Raw genomic sequence first — 17,337 nt, 5'->3', positions numbered from 1 at the left:
AGGAGACGGTGGCCGATTCTACGATAGAAGCCGAATACATCACAGCTTCGGAAGCTGCGAAGGAAGGTGTTTGGATAAGGAAGTTCCTTATTCAGCTTGGTGTGTTTCCAAATGCATCCAGTCCACTGGATCTTTAGTGTGACAATAGTGGGGCTATTGCGCAAGCAAAGGAGCCACGGAATCACCAGAAGAGCAAACACGTTATGCGGTGATTCCATCTTCTTCGAGAGTTCATCGAACGGGGTGAGATCAAGATATGCAAAATACACACAGATCTGAATGTTTTAGATCCGTTGACAAAACCATTCCCGCAGCCTAAGCATGAGGCTCACATAAGAGCTATGGGTATTAGATACATTCTAGATTGACTCTAGTTCAAGTGGGAGACTGTAGGAAATATGCCCTAGAGGCAATCATAGAGATGATCATATTTTCTTGTATTCATGATTAATAAAGTGTTCATTGAATATCCATGAAAGGCGACTTGTATTGATTAACGATTATGTGAATTGTTTGTGAAACTCTTTACTTGTATGGATATTCCAAAGATGTTCCTAGTCGGAGTTCATGCATAGACACACATGAATATTAGACTAGCACATGTATTAGTTGATGGCTATATTTCACAAGTCATAGACATGGAGATGTCAAACTAATAGTGTGAACTCATGTAGGACATGAGTTCGAACTGACCTAACACAAGATATGGTGATTTCTCATTACACAACATGTACGTTGTGTCCTTAGATCTGAGATTGTCGTATGTACTCAAGATGTGAATTGACTTACTTAGGAGCCATCAAACGCTACTCCGTAACTGGATAGTTATAAAGGTGGTTTTCGAGTTAGTCAAGAAGCATGTTGTGAGACATGGACAGTCGTGATGGGATTTGCCCCTCTCTACCTGAGAGAGATATCTCTGGGCTCCTCGAGTGATTCAGATCAAGAAGTGCATGGCCATGCGAAGGTTAAGTGTTAACCAAGGATCTGAATCACAGCATCGAGAAAGAGATGTCAGCTTAGAGCAAGACCAAATATCGTGAGGCAAAAGGAACAACATGTATATGACATTGTGACGGCTCGTCTGATATGATCTTTGCATGCGTATAGGAGTTGACATGTCTTGCTAGAGGCCACTGTCTACTATTGGACCGTGTAAGAGTACTTGGGCCATGTCTATTCGCATGTGTGCCCATAGGGTCACACACTTAAGGGAAAGAAGCCTGATAAGGATGAGATCCAAGTTAAACTGGGATTTGGTGCACTAATGGGCCTCGTCAGGCCCAAAAGGTGCGCCTAAGGTGGGGTCCAAGGGGAGCCCACCTAGGGGGCACCCCTAGGGGCTATAAAAACAAGGGGGCACCCAAGAGGTCTAACCCTAGCCTCTCTCCTTGGCAGTCGCTCCCTCTTGCTTGCCGCCCCTCCTGCGCTCTGAAGCCCTAGGTCGCTCTTGTGGATCTAGTAGTCCGGAGCATGACGCTTCTTTCCGTACGTGTGGATACCTTGGAGGTGTCGCATCTGCTGCACAAGGACGAGCCGAACGTGAGGAGGTTCTCGCAACTGCACTGCCGGCTTCCATCTGCACTACACCGATGCGCTGCAAAAGTTCCGAAGCCGCGCGTCTAGTGGTAATCTCGTGATCTATAACAGTAGTAATTCCTGGGTATGGGTAGAAAAATTTTGTTTTTCGGTGCCCATTTCCCTACACTGCCTCCATCCAGATGAGGAATCTACAACACGCGACATCCTTTTGTGCCAGCGGCAATTGCGGGTGGTGAGTAGGGGCAGATTCTAGCGGCAAGCAGAGATGCGCAGTGAGGCGCGTCTGGCTCGGGTCCGTGCTCTCGGGTTGTCCTAAAGGATAAGGCAAGGACAAAAAGGTTCTTTGTCATGGGATGTGGCAAGACGCGTCAACAACCTAGTCTTGAACGCATGGTCACGCCTAATCTGAATGGATGGAAATTACTTACATGCCCCTGAGCATCTCTCCATTCTTCCCTTTTTTCCCCAATCTCCCTGAATGGATCTGTATCCAGCACCAGCACCAGCCACCAGCCACCAGCCTGGCGAGCGGTATGGTTCTCATCGAGGTAAACAGCGACTCCGACTCCGATTCCAGCATGGGTTTCCCCGTGTCGGCGGCCGATCTGACGGCGGCCTTGCAACTGTTGGAGCCGGCCAACCAGCCCCATGGTCTCGCACCGACGTCGAAGGAGATCTCCACGGCCTCGCTGGCGGCCAAGCCCCCCCGTGGTCGCCCGCGGAAGGCTAAGTCGCCATCCTCGGCCTTGCCGGTGGTCAAGAGCCCTCGTGGGCGCCCGCGAAAGGCTGTGTCGTCCTCCTCGGCCTCGCCGGCGGCCAAGCGCCCCTATGGTCGCCCGCGGAAGGCTAAATCGTTGTCCTCGGCCTTGCCGGTGATCAAGCACCCCCGTGGGCGCCCGCGAAAGGCTGCGTCGCTCTCCGCGGCATCGCCGGCAGACAAGGGCCCCCGTGGGCGCACGCGAAAGGATGCGGCGACCTCCTCAGCCTTGGCACCCTGTGTGGCCTCATCACCGAGAAAGCGACCCAGCGGAGCTCCGTCGATGGCCTCGCCGCCGGCTAAACGGCCCCGCGGGAGGCCACCGAAGAAGGCGGCATCCGGGGGCTCGAGGCCTGCCTCCGGCGACGATGACTCATCCGACTCCTTCGACAAACTAGAGTTCATGAGGAAGCACATGCATCAAATGGGTGATGATTTGTATGAGAAGAGCAAGATGCTTGCAAAAGCGCAAGCCAAGATTGCTGCCCTCGAAGATGAAATTGAGATTTGAAAATCGAGAGAAAAAAGCTAGGTTGACATCAAGGTTGAGCGAGGCAATGGACGCGGAGGTGGGGCCACAAACGCTAGCGGGTGCCAGTGCCGGCAGCTGTGGTCGGCAATGGCCTCTTGTGCTGTCTGGCCAGAGGCGGTGGCCGACACAGCTGTGAAGCTGCTGCGTGCAGCTGGCGCATCAATGCCCTCTGAATGAAGCGGTCGGGTGGCACCATGGCTACAACTCACGATGTTGCGCCTTGCTGCTTGTGCGAATCACCAATTATTCAAACAGCGGGGTGCGGCCGGAGTATGGTAATGAGAGCAATGGTGGAGTACCTTGCTGCAACGCTCGAGCCGCTGAGGGCTCAAGCAATGAGGTAAATGGTTAGTAGAATCGCTGGCAAAAGCCTTGCCGAAATCTAGCCAGCCTCGATGACGACAACACCCTTGGCGCCGTTCACCTCCTTAGAGGCGTCGTCGCTACGGTTCCCCTCCCACACATGGCCTGTAAGTAATGACCGATGTGCAGCAAAAGCGTCACACCCGGTGCGTGGGGCGGGAAGGTGCCCACCTCTGCACATCATGTTACTACATGCTTGCCATTTTCTAAATGCAACGCCTACTGGTGTGAGTTGTAGTTCTTTTATCAGTGGTTATGTCACGGTTGAGTCCTTGAGCTATGACATGTTGCTATGTGTTATGCTACATTTCATCTTATGCTAGACAAATGGTGTAAAACTTTGATTATCATGCTTGCCGTTAGGGGCCACAATGAAATGAATCAGGTGGGGGGTTCTCTCCCCTCCCGTTGACCCTAAAAAAAGAAATGGGCAGGTACAGAGATTTTGATGAGGAACTCATGCCATCTTCCGCTCGTAGGGATTAGTGAGATAGAGGAAGAAGTCATGGGAGCGCACTGCCACCTGGTTGCAGGGGAAGGAGGGCTGAGATGCTGCTAGGGTTTTTTGGCGAGGAGAGGAGACGGGCCGTGTGGCGGGGGACATGTTTTGTCGTATTAAGGCTCTCTGAGGCAGGCCATTCCAGTCCTTCGTGGGCCTAATGTTTCTCCGGGCTTATTTCATTTCTTCCTTCCATATAAGTTGTCGATCAATTAGTACTTATGTAAATTATAATTTCTTTCTTATAATAGATAAAATAAACCAAAAAGAATTTTAAGCTAGCACTTTCTTGATCCATGTAACATGTTGCTGCCAACTTTCTAGAATACTAACTAGGCTGAGATCGGCCGGCCATTAAACCACATACCGCTCTGCCCAGTGACACGGGCAGCGCGTCCCGTCCCCTCCAACCGATCCACCGGCTCTCACCTCCTCCACCGTTTGGTCCCCCTCCCTTCCCACTTCTGGGGATCCATCTCGTCCAATAGTCTCTAATAGATCAATCAGTTTAGGTTAGGGTTAGAATTTCTCCATGCCGCGTTTCGTGTTACGGGAGATTTGTTTCCTCCTCTCCGGCAACCATGAAGAGATAGGGTGGATTGGGTCTCTCCATGGCGGCTCCGATGAATGAGGTGGCGGCATCTATGGTGTCGGCAACTTTCTTGGGGCGATGACATGGAGAATTAGGTTTCCAGATGGCATCATTGAGACGGGGATGGTGCCGTCGTCGTAGAATAATTTTCTCCGGCAACTTCTTCGTTTTGTCGTGGTTAGGTCCAACCACGGTGAAAGGCTTGTGAGAATAAGTCTGTCTCCCAAGCTGATGTCGATCAGTCTTGGATTGGATAGATTGGGATCTGTCTCTCTTCTTCATCGGTGGCAGAAAGAGGAAGAAGAAAGACGCAAGAAGGAAGAAAAAGATTGTACTCGTTCCAGCCTACAGGGATGGTGGTCGCCGTTCTTTGGGCGCTTGATCTCAACTTGCTTGCTGAGTGTTTGCCTGTGTGGCCTTCTATTTAATTTTTTACACAGATTTGGGATTGAGATTTGAAGCAGCTTAGTGCGTGAGTACTTTGAGAGTGCTGTGTGTAACTTGATGATGTACTCAGCTTTGATATAATACAATTCTTCCTTTGATAAAAAAAAACAGGGTGAGATCACCCGTGAGGCCACCCTAACCGTTTGTACTAAAAGAGTTTGGTTTCCAAAAAAAAACAAATGAGCTCAGAAAAACGGGGTCACCGGGCTGCAGATACGCTGCCTGGTCTGGATGCATCCAGACCCAGGGCGTGATCTTGGTCTCTGGGATAATCAATCCAGATTCCAGAGCAAATCTTTTCAAGTAACCTCAAGATGCACAGACGTCAGAAACTTTTGTTGGGTCACAATGGGTAGTAGTTATGTATCAAACATTAATTCCTTGCAAATATTATTAACTCAGACTCAATCCTTCAAATTTGATAAGATACAATATTGTGGATGAAATGTTCAAAATAGGCCGCGCTGATAATCCATCCTCCGTAACAAAATAAAAACGTACATGATGCAATTATTGGAAACACACAATGAATGGTCATAAAAGAGTTTGAATGTGACGTGAATGTATCAATAGATTTCATGGAAAATGTAACCCACTTAGCCTCTAACCCCGTAACAAGTATATGCGAAGCGACAAATCCCATACGCTGCTTCCGATCCATCCTACAAAGAAACAACAAGAATTAGAATAAAGCCTTGATAATGTAGTAATAGTTTCATACTTCCACTATGTTAAACAACGGCACAAAGAAAATATTTGCGGGTGCCTTGACAACATGTTTTCTTAGCGCAAAAAAGAAGTGACAAAACAACGGTTTCAATCACAAATGAAGTACCGCACGGGGATAACAGACAGGTCATGCACATCGAACTATCTTGATGCAGAGATTTAAGCTCTTACCTTTAATTCTTATGGGGAAATATCGAGCAACGGATGGTTGGGATGATCATCAAGTGTCCTTCGAATAGCATCCTCGGCTGCGAAGCAGCGGAATGTCGCCCCCCTCGATAACCGAATGAAGACATGTTGGAGAGAAGGGAGTTTCTCGAATCCATAATCGAAGTTATAAGTTCGAAAATGCGAATTGGTCCAGCTCGCGTTAAAGTCAAGGCAGAGTTTTTGGAGCTTTTGCATAGCCCCAGGTTGAAACTTAAGAAACATGACGCAGCTCCCAATCTGAAGATCTGTTAGACACCGGAATGAAGATGGACTGCTGGGAATAACGAGCTTTTTCTGCTCACCGTGTGGGAACATTGTTTGTATCCTGAGAAAGCGAAGAGATGGCAACTCAGCAAGCTTATCAAGGTGCTCAGGCTGGACAGCCACACAAATAAGCATGATGGACAATACAGTGAGACAGGAGAGCGACGGATCAATCCATCTGGGGAATGTCGCGAAGGGCGAACACATGATAGTTCGGAGACCTGGAGGAACCTGTGCCATGAAATCCAAGGAATAATTCGTCCGGCTTTCAAGCACCAATACTTGCAAACTGGGTAACATCTGGAGGCACATGGGTATCAATTCGTCCAAGTTGCCAGTATTTCTCTCGGGTTCACTCTTGATGACAAGTTTGAGGACCTTCAGCTCTCTCAGTTTACCGATCTCTGTCATGACATGCAAGGTAGGGTGTACCCCTACTAGCTCTTGTAGAGATTTCATATTCTTCAAAGCTACACTATCCGGCAGTTCCCCCCTATCAGCAAGTAGCCGGACCAGTTTTCCTAGTTTACCAAAAGACAGTGGCAACATTATTGTCATTGGCTGGCTACCTCTGATGTCCAATGTCTCTAGTGACTCCAGCATGCCAATACTTTCGGGGAGCTCGGTGACTTTCAAACCCTGTAGCCGCAGAAACTTCAGAAGGTCCAACTTGCAGAGATCCTTCAGATGATTCTTATCCAGTCCAGAACAGTCCTCCAGCTGCAGTACACGTAGAACACGAAATCTTGAAAGGGCCAGCATCATTAAATCTGCATGGCCAAAGACATCAAGTGACCTCACTTTGAACAGCTCTTTTCTTTCATTTATTGAGGCCTTGGTGGTACTGCTATTGTGGAGGGACAGCCGCCGGGTGATCTCCCTCTGATGCAACGAAGATGCACCTTCTTGCTCACCATCTAACAACAAAGTGGTACCAAAGCCTTCTTCAGCTGACAACTTGATAATAAGCTCAAGCACCATGTCATGTAATTGGAAAGCATACACATCCATCTCTTCATACAAGCCAATGGGCTTGTGGTTGATGGGCTGTATCAAGCCTCTATTAATAAGCTCATTGAAGTAACCATCCCCTGTCTCCTGCAAGCTTGACCCTGAAGGTGTAATAAAACCCTCTGCTATCCAGCTCCATACCAAAACATCCTTTCTAATCATCTGGTCCTCGGGATATTTGCTCAGAGACAACAAGCAAGTTTTCAAATGGAAAGGCAGATCATTGTAACTGAATCTTAATATCGTGTTCATCGTTTCCATAGGGTGGCTATTTTCAGATCCAGAACGGATAGAACTATTCACCTTCTCCCATTCAACTGAACACCTTGGTTTATTAGCTAGTAAGCTTGCTGTAGTAATAATGGCTAATGGTACGCCACCACATTTCTTCAAGATTTTTCCAGTAACTTTGCTCAAATCAGGAGGACAATCATCGGCAGATTTAAATATCCGTTTGTAGAACAACTCTCTCGAGTCATCATTAGAAAGAGGCTTTAGTTCATAAATACCACCACGAACATATTCCGCAACAGCCTTATTGCGAGTGGTTATGATTATCTTGCTTCCATGGTTACCATCCTGCAAAGCAAGTTTGATTGTATCCCACGGCTTTTCTTCCCATAAATCATCAATCACACACAAGCACCTGATAATGGTCAACAGTATTCACAGTCATGTTAGTTTAATTGTGTGAAAGCCTGTCTAAAAGATTATCAAAATAAGAAATCTAACATGTCACATAGTGTAAAAGTTTTGATGCAATTAGTAGCAAGGTGAACAATAATCACCTTACAATTCATCAGAAAGGTGAAAGATTAACACAAAACATGAATTCAGAAAGAGATATTTTATAGTGCACAGTGTTTGAAAAGGATTAGTATAGAAATATATATCCGACAGTTTGGATTAATTATATACTACTGAAAAGTTCAATAGTAGTGTGCGTGAGTAGTATAGGTAGTATAATAGTACTATGGGAAAAAAATATTAATCATATCAGGATCCATTTCATTTGGACTATATATCTTTATAATTCCATCTCTTTATTTTCATTTATAACTGGAAATAATTACAAAATTATCCGCACTAATGATGGGTTAGATCTCCTCTATGCAATATACCACGGGCAAGTAAATTGGTCTTGTCTAATAGACGGTTATCCATTGCCATGTCATCTTAAGACGATGTAACAGGCAATACATACAATGTGTTGTCTTATAAGCTAATACATACAATCTGTTGTCTTATAAGTTTCTCATAGTAAATACATAATTCCATAATTTATGCATAGAAAAAATATTATGAGTTGCATGGCAACAACAACTCGTACAATTGTGAGAAAGCGGTCTCATAGTCCTAAATTTTAGCCTAGAAGGCGGTTGTCTCGCAAAACAACCACCTTGTTCTCTCTCCACCCTCTCGCTCTCCGCCACCTAATCAAGAATCCTATGTGGACTTTGCATGAGACAACATATAAGACTGCTGACGTATAACAATGTACTTGCTCTAAGTGGTGGTATTGTGCACCATAAAATAGGTATCCTCGTGCTCCATCCCAAATATAAGGCTTAGTTTGTTTCATTAGGAAAGTGCTTTGACCTACATTACTCCACTAATATCATTTGTATGATGCAGATCCATAATCATTTGTTCGTACTTTTGAATACGAGTCTAGCAACATTAGTTGAAAAAAAAATATGCACTTACTTGGTAACTTCTGGTCAAGGTTTATCCTAAAAAAACAAACTGTCTTATCTGTAGCTAATACAAAGCAAAAGGCAGGTATCCCTCCTATCACAGAAGTCAGTGTCAATATTTTTTTTTACTTTTGCAATTTCCTTAATAAAATCTGATCATTATTTCTAATTATGGTTATCCTAGCTGGCATAGCACCCATAACTTTTGGGCAATGACCTTGATTCGAGTCCTACAGCCTACATGTAAGGTAATTTTGTTGGATAAACTGTCAGCAAGTGTATGGTTATTGAAAGTTTCACAAAATAATCATTAATATGTTTACAAAAAATGCCATCTAATAACCATAGGCTAAATACATGAAGTTGAAAAGACCTGGTGCTTCATAATTTTATTGCTCAATGAAACTTAAGAAGTATTTATTTACGACGACAAAGAGTAGGTATAACATAGAAACGTACCTTCTATTCTTGAGGAAATCTATTATTTCATTGATGAGAAGATTTATTTCCCATGCTTCATCTATGTGGCCGTACTTATTCTTATCGAGTTGGACAAGAATGTTCTTGAAAATGTTCTTCATATTAGGATTAAAGGATACCGAGACAATAAAGTGGCAATCAAAGTTTGATTTATGGTCCTCAAGCAATGCATTTGCAAGTGTTGTCTTCCCCAAGCCTCCGAATCCAACGATAGAAATTATATTTGGTTGCTGCAACGATGTGCTGGCGTCATTCATAAGCCTCTTGACTAGCTCATTCTTTGGCTCATCAATTCCAACTATCTCTGTTGCCTTCATGTACAAAGCTTCTAGGCGAGGACCATCAGGCACCAAACTTGGTCCGGCAGCATTGTTGTCAACCTTCCATCTCTCTCGTCGCTCACTGACCTTCTTGACCTGGTCCATGATGTCTTTGACAACGTTGTGGATCTGATGGTTATTCTTGGCCTTCTTGTACAAATTGGCAGCCTTACCAATGAGCCCCTTGAGGCGGGAAGTGTCTTGGCCCTCTTGCTGGCGGCCCTTGCTACGCAACATGAAGGTGTCAACAGCATCTTCGATGTCATAGGATAGCTCCCTCGCGTCACGGGCCCAGATCTTGACCTGCTTATCAAGCTGGTCTGCAGGCACCTCAGACACCTTTTCGAGGGCTGCACTTATGTATGTCAGCTCTTTCTCGAGTTCCTTGATCTCTCCCTTGACACCCTTCTGCAGCTTGTATTCGCCCACCACCAGCTCTGCAAGCTTGGGGAGGAGGGTGTTCATTGCCCCTGTAGCGATGTTCATCTTGGCCTATCTTTAAGTGACAGACTTGATAGCTAGTGTATGTCTTGCAGGTTGGACTTGGAGCTAGGAGATCTGGGGCTGTAGATCTGCACGGGTAGACATATGCCCTTAATCAGTCCATGAGTTCAGCGTATCTTGCAGGAATATGCAACACAGGACTTTGCTGTCAAGCCCTGCATAATATCACCACGCGCACCGTAACACTGGCTCCAGCGAACCTCAACACCGAAGAAGACCAACTGGATCCAACATGCGCGAGATGAAGATAAGATCGACTTGGCCACGCCTTATTATTAGTTTGTATCAACTAGTACAAGTGCGCCCTACAATATACAATTGAGTTTGTCACCACGTGTAAACTAGTACAACTTGCTGGTCATAGTAAGATAGTAGATATACAATTGAGAGTTTGCCCACCCGTCCTTTCGTAACACCGTGGGGTTAGTAAAGTGGGTTCATCTTTTAATACCAGTTGGGTTAAGCTACTCTTCAGATCTACATGTACTGGTTGACTTTGAATATGGACAAGCATCACGAGGTACCACATGGTTTATCCTTGGATGACCCAAAATGATTCCGTGAACGTGTTTAACTAGCGCTAGATCAAGTGCGAACACATCATGCCCTCAACTTTGCTCTAATCTGAAAATTTTGTTATGTCCACACACCAATGTGTCCCAAAAATCAAAAACCCAATTGTGAACGTGCATATCTCTACCCATTTGAAGTCTAGAGAATAAAATACCGGGTGGGTCCAAACTTTATATTTCCATAACTTGGTGCACCTCCGAATATTTGGAACCATTTGAGGGAGCAAATCAGCAAGAACCACTCCACCGGAAAACCATATATTTTCAGAGGAAAGAGCCACAACATTATTCAAGTCATCATTCAGCAGATCTAAAAAAAGTTGCCATGCATTACCGGATATCATATACTTTCTTGCAATAAATAAAATAATTAAGACGAGCTTTCAGCTAGTAGCTACCACTACTACAAAATTGCCTTGATCCTTGGCTTTAGTCCCGGTTGCTACAACCGGGACAAAAAAGTATGTGATGCTTAAAAAATTTGGACTCCATCCAATTCGAACCCAAGATCTCTTGCCTCGCACGTAGTCTCCTTGCCACCCCACCTACATAGCACATGTGACTTAATATAGAATGTCTTCCTTTTGAACTAGCACGGGCAGGGGCCTTTAGTCCAAGTTGGTAACACCAACCGGGACAGGTTTGGGCTCTTTAGTCCTGATTGGAGCCACCAACCGGGACTAGCGGGACTAAAGACCCCTTTCGTCCCCTAGCCTTTGGACCCGGGACTATATTAGTCCTGGGCCCAACTATGACTGGGACAAATGTTAAGGATCAAAGGCTATTTCTGCAGTAGTGTACTACAATTTAAGGTACGTCTGGTTAGAGAGTGAGGAAGGATGGGATGGCTCTTCATTCTAATTTTAGAAATGGAATGGTTCCATGTTAAGGTTTGGTTCGAGGGATAGAACGGCTCTTTATGTGTTTGGTTAGATGAATGGGGCCACCGTTTTTTTGGGCTGTCTGTCAGACAATCAACACCCTCTGCACCCTCTGCTGGCCCCTCGCTGACCCTCTACGCCACTCTCGCTTGCCGGTCGCTCGCTGCCACTGCTTGCCTCCGCGCACGGACCATCGCTCACCGCCTCCATGCGCCGTGCAACTAGCCGCTCACAATTTGCGGCTTCCCGGTGTTGTGATTTTTAAGGGCGGGTCATAATATTGCAGCCAACCAGCCACTACCACTAGCTCTGTAGTTTCAAGCTAAATATGCACACTTGCATCATCTGGGATTCGAACCGCCTACCTCATGCCTCGCACATACCTTCCTTGCCACCATACTGCATAGTCACTCGTAACTCTATGGGATATGCAATTGTTTTATATTAACTCTAAAATTGATTTGTAGGGGTGCGTAATTGTCACACCCTGAAATTTTTGGATTTCAGGATGTGATTAAAATTAAAAATAAAACAACAATTTTCTTGTAATTTTAAAATTTATCCAACACTTATTTTCTTTACGGGGAATTTAGTGTAAAATAAAATATAATTGGTTGTTTCCAAAAATTAAATAAGGTTGTTCTTTTGTGTTGCATGCATACCGCAATGCATTATTCCATTGCTTGTTGTTCAACTCAAGTTTGAATTCTCCTGAATTTAAATTTGAATTGAATATGTTTGAATCTATTTCAAAAGAAAATGCAAAACCTTTCTCCCTCTCCCCATCTCTTTTCAGCCCAGGAACGCGGCGGCGCGCGCGGCCGGGTCGGACTTGAGCTCGAGTCCGGCTCGGTCGGGGGAGGGAGACGGACCCGACGGACATACATATAGTTATGCATTCGGTTTTGTTCTTAAAACCGGGTGTGACAGTAATGCCATAACGTGCACCTACAAATAAATCCATTTCTAGAGGCGGGTGAAATTTTTAGCCAAAAAATTATTAAATCTTTACATAAAGCAAAATAAATAAAAAAAGTGAAACTTCTATACTATATTATGAACTATAGAAACAAAATATATACTAAGTATATTTTAGTGTATATAAAGGTTAAGATTGTGGAAACCTTATATGAGATATTATATACTTATAGCTATTAGAGAACTTATAATAATTTGTTGGAGAATTAAATGACCTTAAATGAAAAATTATAAATTATAAAGTTTTAAATCTTATCATTTTCTACAATTTTGATATAAATGTTGACTTCATCCGAGATCATATGAAAATGTTATGATTTTTTTTCGTGCGACCGTTTGTAAGGGCGGACCATACCATCACCGGCCCCTAAAAATGTATTTTTAGGGGCGGGTGATCGGGTGACCCCTCACCCGCCCCTAAAAATCAATTTTCAGGGGTGGGTGATCCCTCACTAATTCATTTTCAAGGGCGGGTCGGTTGCTATAGTAGCTCCGCTCCGTTTATAGCAATGGGTTACATTTTGATCCGCCCTTTAAAAAATAGAGTGGTGCTACAAATTATTTTTGTAGTAGTGCAATTATTTTTGTAATAGTGCAATAGAGATGCCAGAAATGGAGAGAAAGGATAGAATTAAAGCGTGTTGACGTTGATGTGGGATGAGCGCGTCCCGGAAATTTTTTGGATGGCTCCATCCCGAATCTGAGGAATATTCTCTCAGGGGCCATCACCTGTTCTTGAATCAAACGGTGCAAGAAATGGAGCCGCTCCGTACCGAACCGAGCCATCACATATACCAAACTTACCCTTAGTGCTGGGTCATATATTCAGCTAATCACCACCATTTCAAATTACAATACTTGCTAGACAAGTTGAGATCACCCTAGAAAGGACATGCAGCCTAATGGTTATTACAAGAGCTTCGGTAGCATTTCAGGTCCTGGATTCTGACTCCCCCGTGGGATCGAATTATTATGAGTTAACGGCGTTTTGTTTTTTTAGTGGTAGGTGATGTTCTCGTTGACAGCGAGACGTTTGTGGTGACTTCATCAATCTCGAAGATTTGCCAGCTCATTCTTCGAAGATACTCATGAGTGGGTTTGTGTATGTGCGTTCATAAGAGTAAATATACGTGTGTTGTGTATAAGGATGGAAACAGATCGGATTCGCATGGAATTATATTTGGATAGCATCTTTTACCACATTTTAAATCGAATACGGATTCGGATATTCTCTTACACGAATGCAAAACGGATACCTCGAATATGGATTCTAATTCGGATATTTACTTGATGTAGAAGATAACTTTTATCTATTTTCTTTATTGATAGTTTTAGATTATAAAATCGTTATACATGTACAAACTAAAGTATAACAATATAATAAAGATAGCTAGTTAAAAATAGTTTATTTATCAACAAATATGTTAATAAATAAATACATAAAATTAAAATTAGAAATAAAAATATATTGCAATAAATATATAAATATTTTTATTAGTATATAAATAAGAATTATAAAAGTAATTTCAAGATAAAACAAGAATATTTAAAGGTAATTTAATCTTCTTATATCTTTATTATAAAAATTAATAATATGGCCTATGAGAAATGAATATAACTTTTTAAATAGTTTTTGAACGAAAACGGATACGGATAGTGTCGGATATTGTCGAATACGAATGTGGAATCGGATAGAGAAAATCGATGAAAATCGGATTCGGATGTATCCACTTTACTATCACATTAAATTCGAATACGGATACGGATATCCATATTAATGTTTAAGCAGATACGGATGTCGGATAATTCGGATATTTGCTATCCATTTCCCATCCTTAAATTGTGTAATGTCTGAGTTGTACTGTGTAATCTCAAAAATAATTGAGATCACCCTGCCTGTCCTAGTTTCCCTCTAGGATCGATCATAGCAGGGAGTGGAGCCGGCCAGCTTCCTGTCTGGCGGCCGGACGGCGATGGGCGAGCGGCCGGCAAGGGGAGATGCCAAGTGGGCTTTGCGTGCGAGGCCGTGTGGCGTGCAGGGGCCGATATTCTTTTGGTCATTTCGTGGCAATACTTGCTTGTGTATGTTTTGCAGTTGGAAAATCTGGGGCTGTAGTCTGCTCAGGAAGACAGATGCTTGGGCTTATTCAATGAGCCCCTGTGTCTGATGTATCTGGAACCACGAAGCAACCCAAAGAATGGTGGACCATCGTCCAATTATGCAACAAGCAACACGAAAGCATTGGGAAGATTAACATCTGGATTCTGGATAAGCGAGACAGAGCTCCATCACTCATCTATAGCGCGCAATCCATAACTCGATCGAGGTAAATGGTAGTAGTCGTGTCTCACCTAGTAATCAATCCAAGCAAGCTTGCAAATTGCTATCAAGGCTCGCATCAAGTGCGAGCAGTGCAGTGGCCTCTGTCTCCAAGGATCCTCAACGCCGCCACGGCCGCCGAAGACGGAAGACCATCAACATGCCACCGCCTGGGTAAGAAGGGCAACAATATGAACGCTTGAAGATGACCAAGGGGAAAAGAAACCCAAGCAGATACTGCAGGGGCCGTGGTCGACAAATCATTAGCCGCTGCCCGCTGGACAACGAGGTGCCTGTCTGCCAGTATATACGTATACGGTGTTCCTAGAAACATGAGTCAAACTAGTTGGAAAAAAAAAGGATTTCCAACAATTAGTAGCAGTTTTTTAGATCCAACAACCATTAGTTCTGGTCGAAGAACACCTTTAGCCCGTAATTGCAATGGTTTTGAGGTGAAACGGTGGCGTTGATTTGGAACCTGAACAGAATTTATTCATATGTTTCCACAACATATTTTTGATACTCTAAGTGATAGGTTTAAAAGTCCCTATTTGAAATAATTTATTACCTTAATTCAATACTTTTGGATGAACTTTGAAAGTTCCCACAGTACAGATAGGCATAGGCTTGATGCACACTAGATTCTGTTGTACAGTGTACTACCCTTATAGCAGATCTCTAATGCAAGTATAGCCAATCTAACACATCTCAGTATAAATAACAGGGTTAAAACACAACATGTTTGGTCAAGTATCGCACCTGATTAATTTCCTCAGCGTTTAGTCTGAACGTTCTTGCCTGATGTCCATCTTTGGCAGATCTGCTTCTTTTGGTGATAAAACTTGTGTTTTGTGGGGTTGCAGTGGTGTGCAGGGTAGAACACACTGTGCTTGATTCGCTCTTGTGATATATATAGCTAGGGAACTCAAATTAAAGCACTACCACAAGATGGTCGACTTGGGGTTGTTTTATTTTAATGTCGATATATTTTGCACCGAGAATTGCATGATGAGTTGGTTCGTACACATGTTCACATGGATGATGCGACGATAAGAATTAAGATCCCACACGGAGTTGTTGTACCTAGTACTCGTACGAGTTGTTGTACCTAGTCTAAGAAACTGGCTAAGACGAAAGAGTGACAGATCATGCCCATGTGAACCTGTCCAATCTGGCTGAGATGATTAATTGTCAGAGGGGAGAAGAAGCATACGTACAAACAAGGGAAATCATAAGAACGTTAGCACCTAAACACAATGTGGAAGTTAAAAAGAAAACCAGCACGTACCGCAACTGCCGTGGCGGACAAAGATCACATGGTGCCCATATGCTTTCATGTATTTTACTTTGATGATTCACAAATATTTCAGCAAACAATTTACTTATTGGCTGACATCATGGGAGTACCAAGATATAAGAGTATCTTAGCAGTTCCCCAATAAATCTTTCCTGAGCATCTCCAATAGTTTCCAATTCTCCTCAAATCTTGTTGTTTGTTAACTCCCCAAATCGATACGAGGAGGAAAAAAAAGAGTCCATCTCCAAGAATTCCCCATTTTTACTCCCAGAAAATGAAAAGTTGTGGCCCCACAAGATTAATTATGCGGGAAACTTACATGGTTGGCAGATAGAAGCTTCTTGCAAGTCAGATTACCAGCGATTTAGGGCATGAGAGGGCTTAGAATTTGGGGGAAAAAAAGAGAATGATACGATGGGGTTCCATTTTACCTCTTACTTGAGCCGGTGATGATGCACCGTGGCGAAATAGGCGAGCTAGGGGTGGCTAGTGCTTGGTACTTCCAACAGCCAGTGCTGGGCGGAAGGACAAGGAAGGGGCGATGTGGGTGTGCATGGAGATGGGGACAGCATGGTGTCTTAGAGGATCAGTGCTTACGTTGCAAGGGGATCAGCGCAAGCGGTACCTGCGGGTGGAGAAGAAGTCCGTGACGAAAAAACCCGCGGGGAGGGGCGATCGGGTGTGTATATTTGCGCACAAGGGAAGCCAATTTGCCAATTGTTAGTAGATGAGAAACTTGGATGGGTAACTATTGGAGATTGTTTTTTCTCTTTTTTTTCAAAAAAACAAGGATGGGGAAGTGAGATGTGGAACTATTGGAGATGCTCTAATAACCATCTAATGTCAATGTCCCAATATTTTCTTCATGGTTATTGGGGTGGTAGTTGTTTTCTTGTTCCTCAATAATCTCATCCCAGTCCAACTATCGTATTGGGATTGGGAGAGCTCAACTCCTACTCTATTTGGGGAGAGTGTAGCTGATATCATCGAAGTTTATAGAAAATAAAAAGGAAGATGATTATCATTTGATTCACTGATATATTCTTATTTTATATTATTGGTACAAAGCGTGCATTTTCTACAATGGAACTTCATAAGACTAGGCTACAAAATAAAATGGAAGATGGATTTTTAAGAGAATACTTGATACCTATATTGAGAGAGAGATTGCAATGAATGTCACGACAAATTCGGTTATTGATGATTTCAATACGGTGAGGAATTGCGCAGTGAAAGTTAAATGAACAAGTAAGCTATAATTAACCACTTTAGCAAATTATTCGCTGTTTTGTATTGCTATTATGTAATTTATTACTATATATAGTCATGTCTGGTGTATGCT

General features: G+C 43.6%; 2 protein-coding genes across 2 annotated transcripts; one reads left to right on the top strand and one right to left on the bottom strand.

Moving 5' to 3' along the window:
* Positions 1–2,075: 2,075 nt before the first annotated feature.
* Positions 2,076–2,810, top strand: LOC120695101 (neurofilament medium polypeptide-like). The gene has a single exon (XM_039978415.1). The coding sequence runs from the start codon at positions 2,076–2,078 to the stop codon at positions 2,808–2,810; it is 735 nt and encodes a 244-aa protein (XP_039834349.1).
* Positions 2,811–5,142: 2,332 nt separating this feature from the next.
* On the bottom strand, positions 5,143–15,570 carry LOC120667000 (disease resistance protein PIK6-NP-like). The gene is made up of 5 exons (XM_039947012.1): positions 15,458–15,570; positions 14,731–14,868; positions 9,103–10,015; positions 5,633–7,592; positions 5,143–5,394 (listed from the first exon to the last, which is right to left on the bottom strand). Exons 3-4 carry the CDS (start codon positions 9,927–9,929, stop codon positions 5,642–5,644), a joined length of 2,778 nt encoding a protein of 925 aa, XP_039802946.1. The 5' UTR covers positions 9,930–10,015; positions 14,731–14,868; positions 15,458–15,570; the 3' UTR covers positions 5,143–5,394; positions 5,633–5,641.
* Between the last annotated feature and the right edge of the window lie 1,767 nt (positions 15,571–17,337).

Source organism: Panicum virgatum, chromosome 2K (genome assembly GCF_016808335.1).
Source record: "Panicum virgatum strain AP13 chromosome 2K, P.virgatum_v5, whole genome shotgun sequence".
NCBI classification, from domain to species: Eukaryota; Viridiplantae; Streptophyta; class Magnoliopsida; order Poales; family Poaceae; genus Panicum; species Panicum virgatum.
This window is presented reverse-complemented; position numbering and strand designations above follow the sequence as displayed.

Excerpts from the sequence above, each read along its gene's own strand:
- LOC120695101 (XM_039978415.1), top strand. The coding sequence starts at position 2,076 with ATGGTTCTCATCGAGGTAAACAGCGACTCCGACTCCGATTCCAGCATG.
- LOC120667000 (XM_039947012.1), bottom strand. The coding sequence starts at position 9,929 with ATGAACATCGCTACAGGGGCAATGAACACCCTCCTCCCCAAGCTTGCA. Across the intron at positions 7,593-9,102 it reads GATTTCCTCAAGAATAGAAG|GTGCTTGTGTGTGATTGATG; the intron begins GTACGTTTCTAT and ends GACCATTATCAG.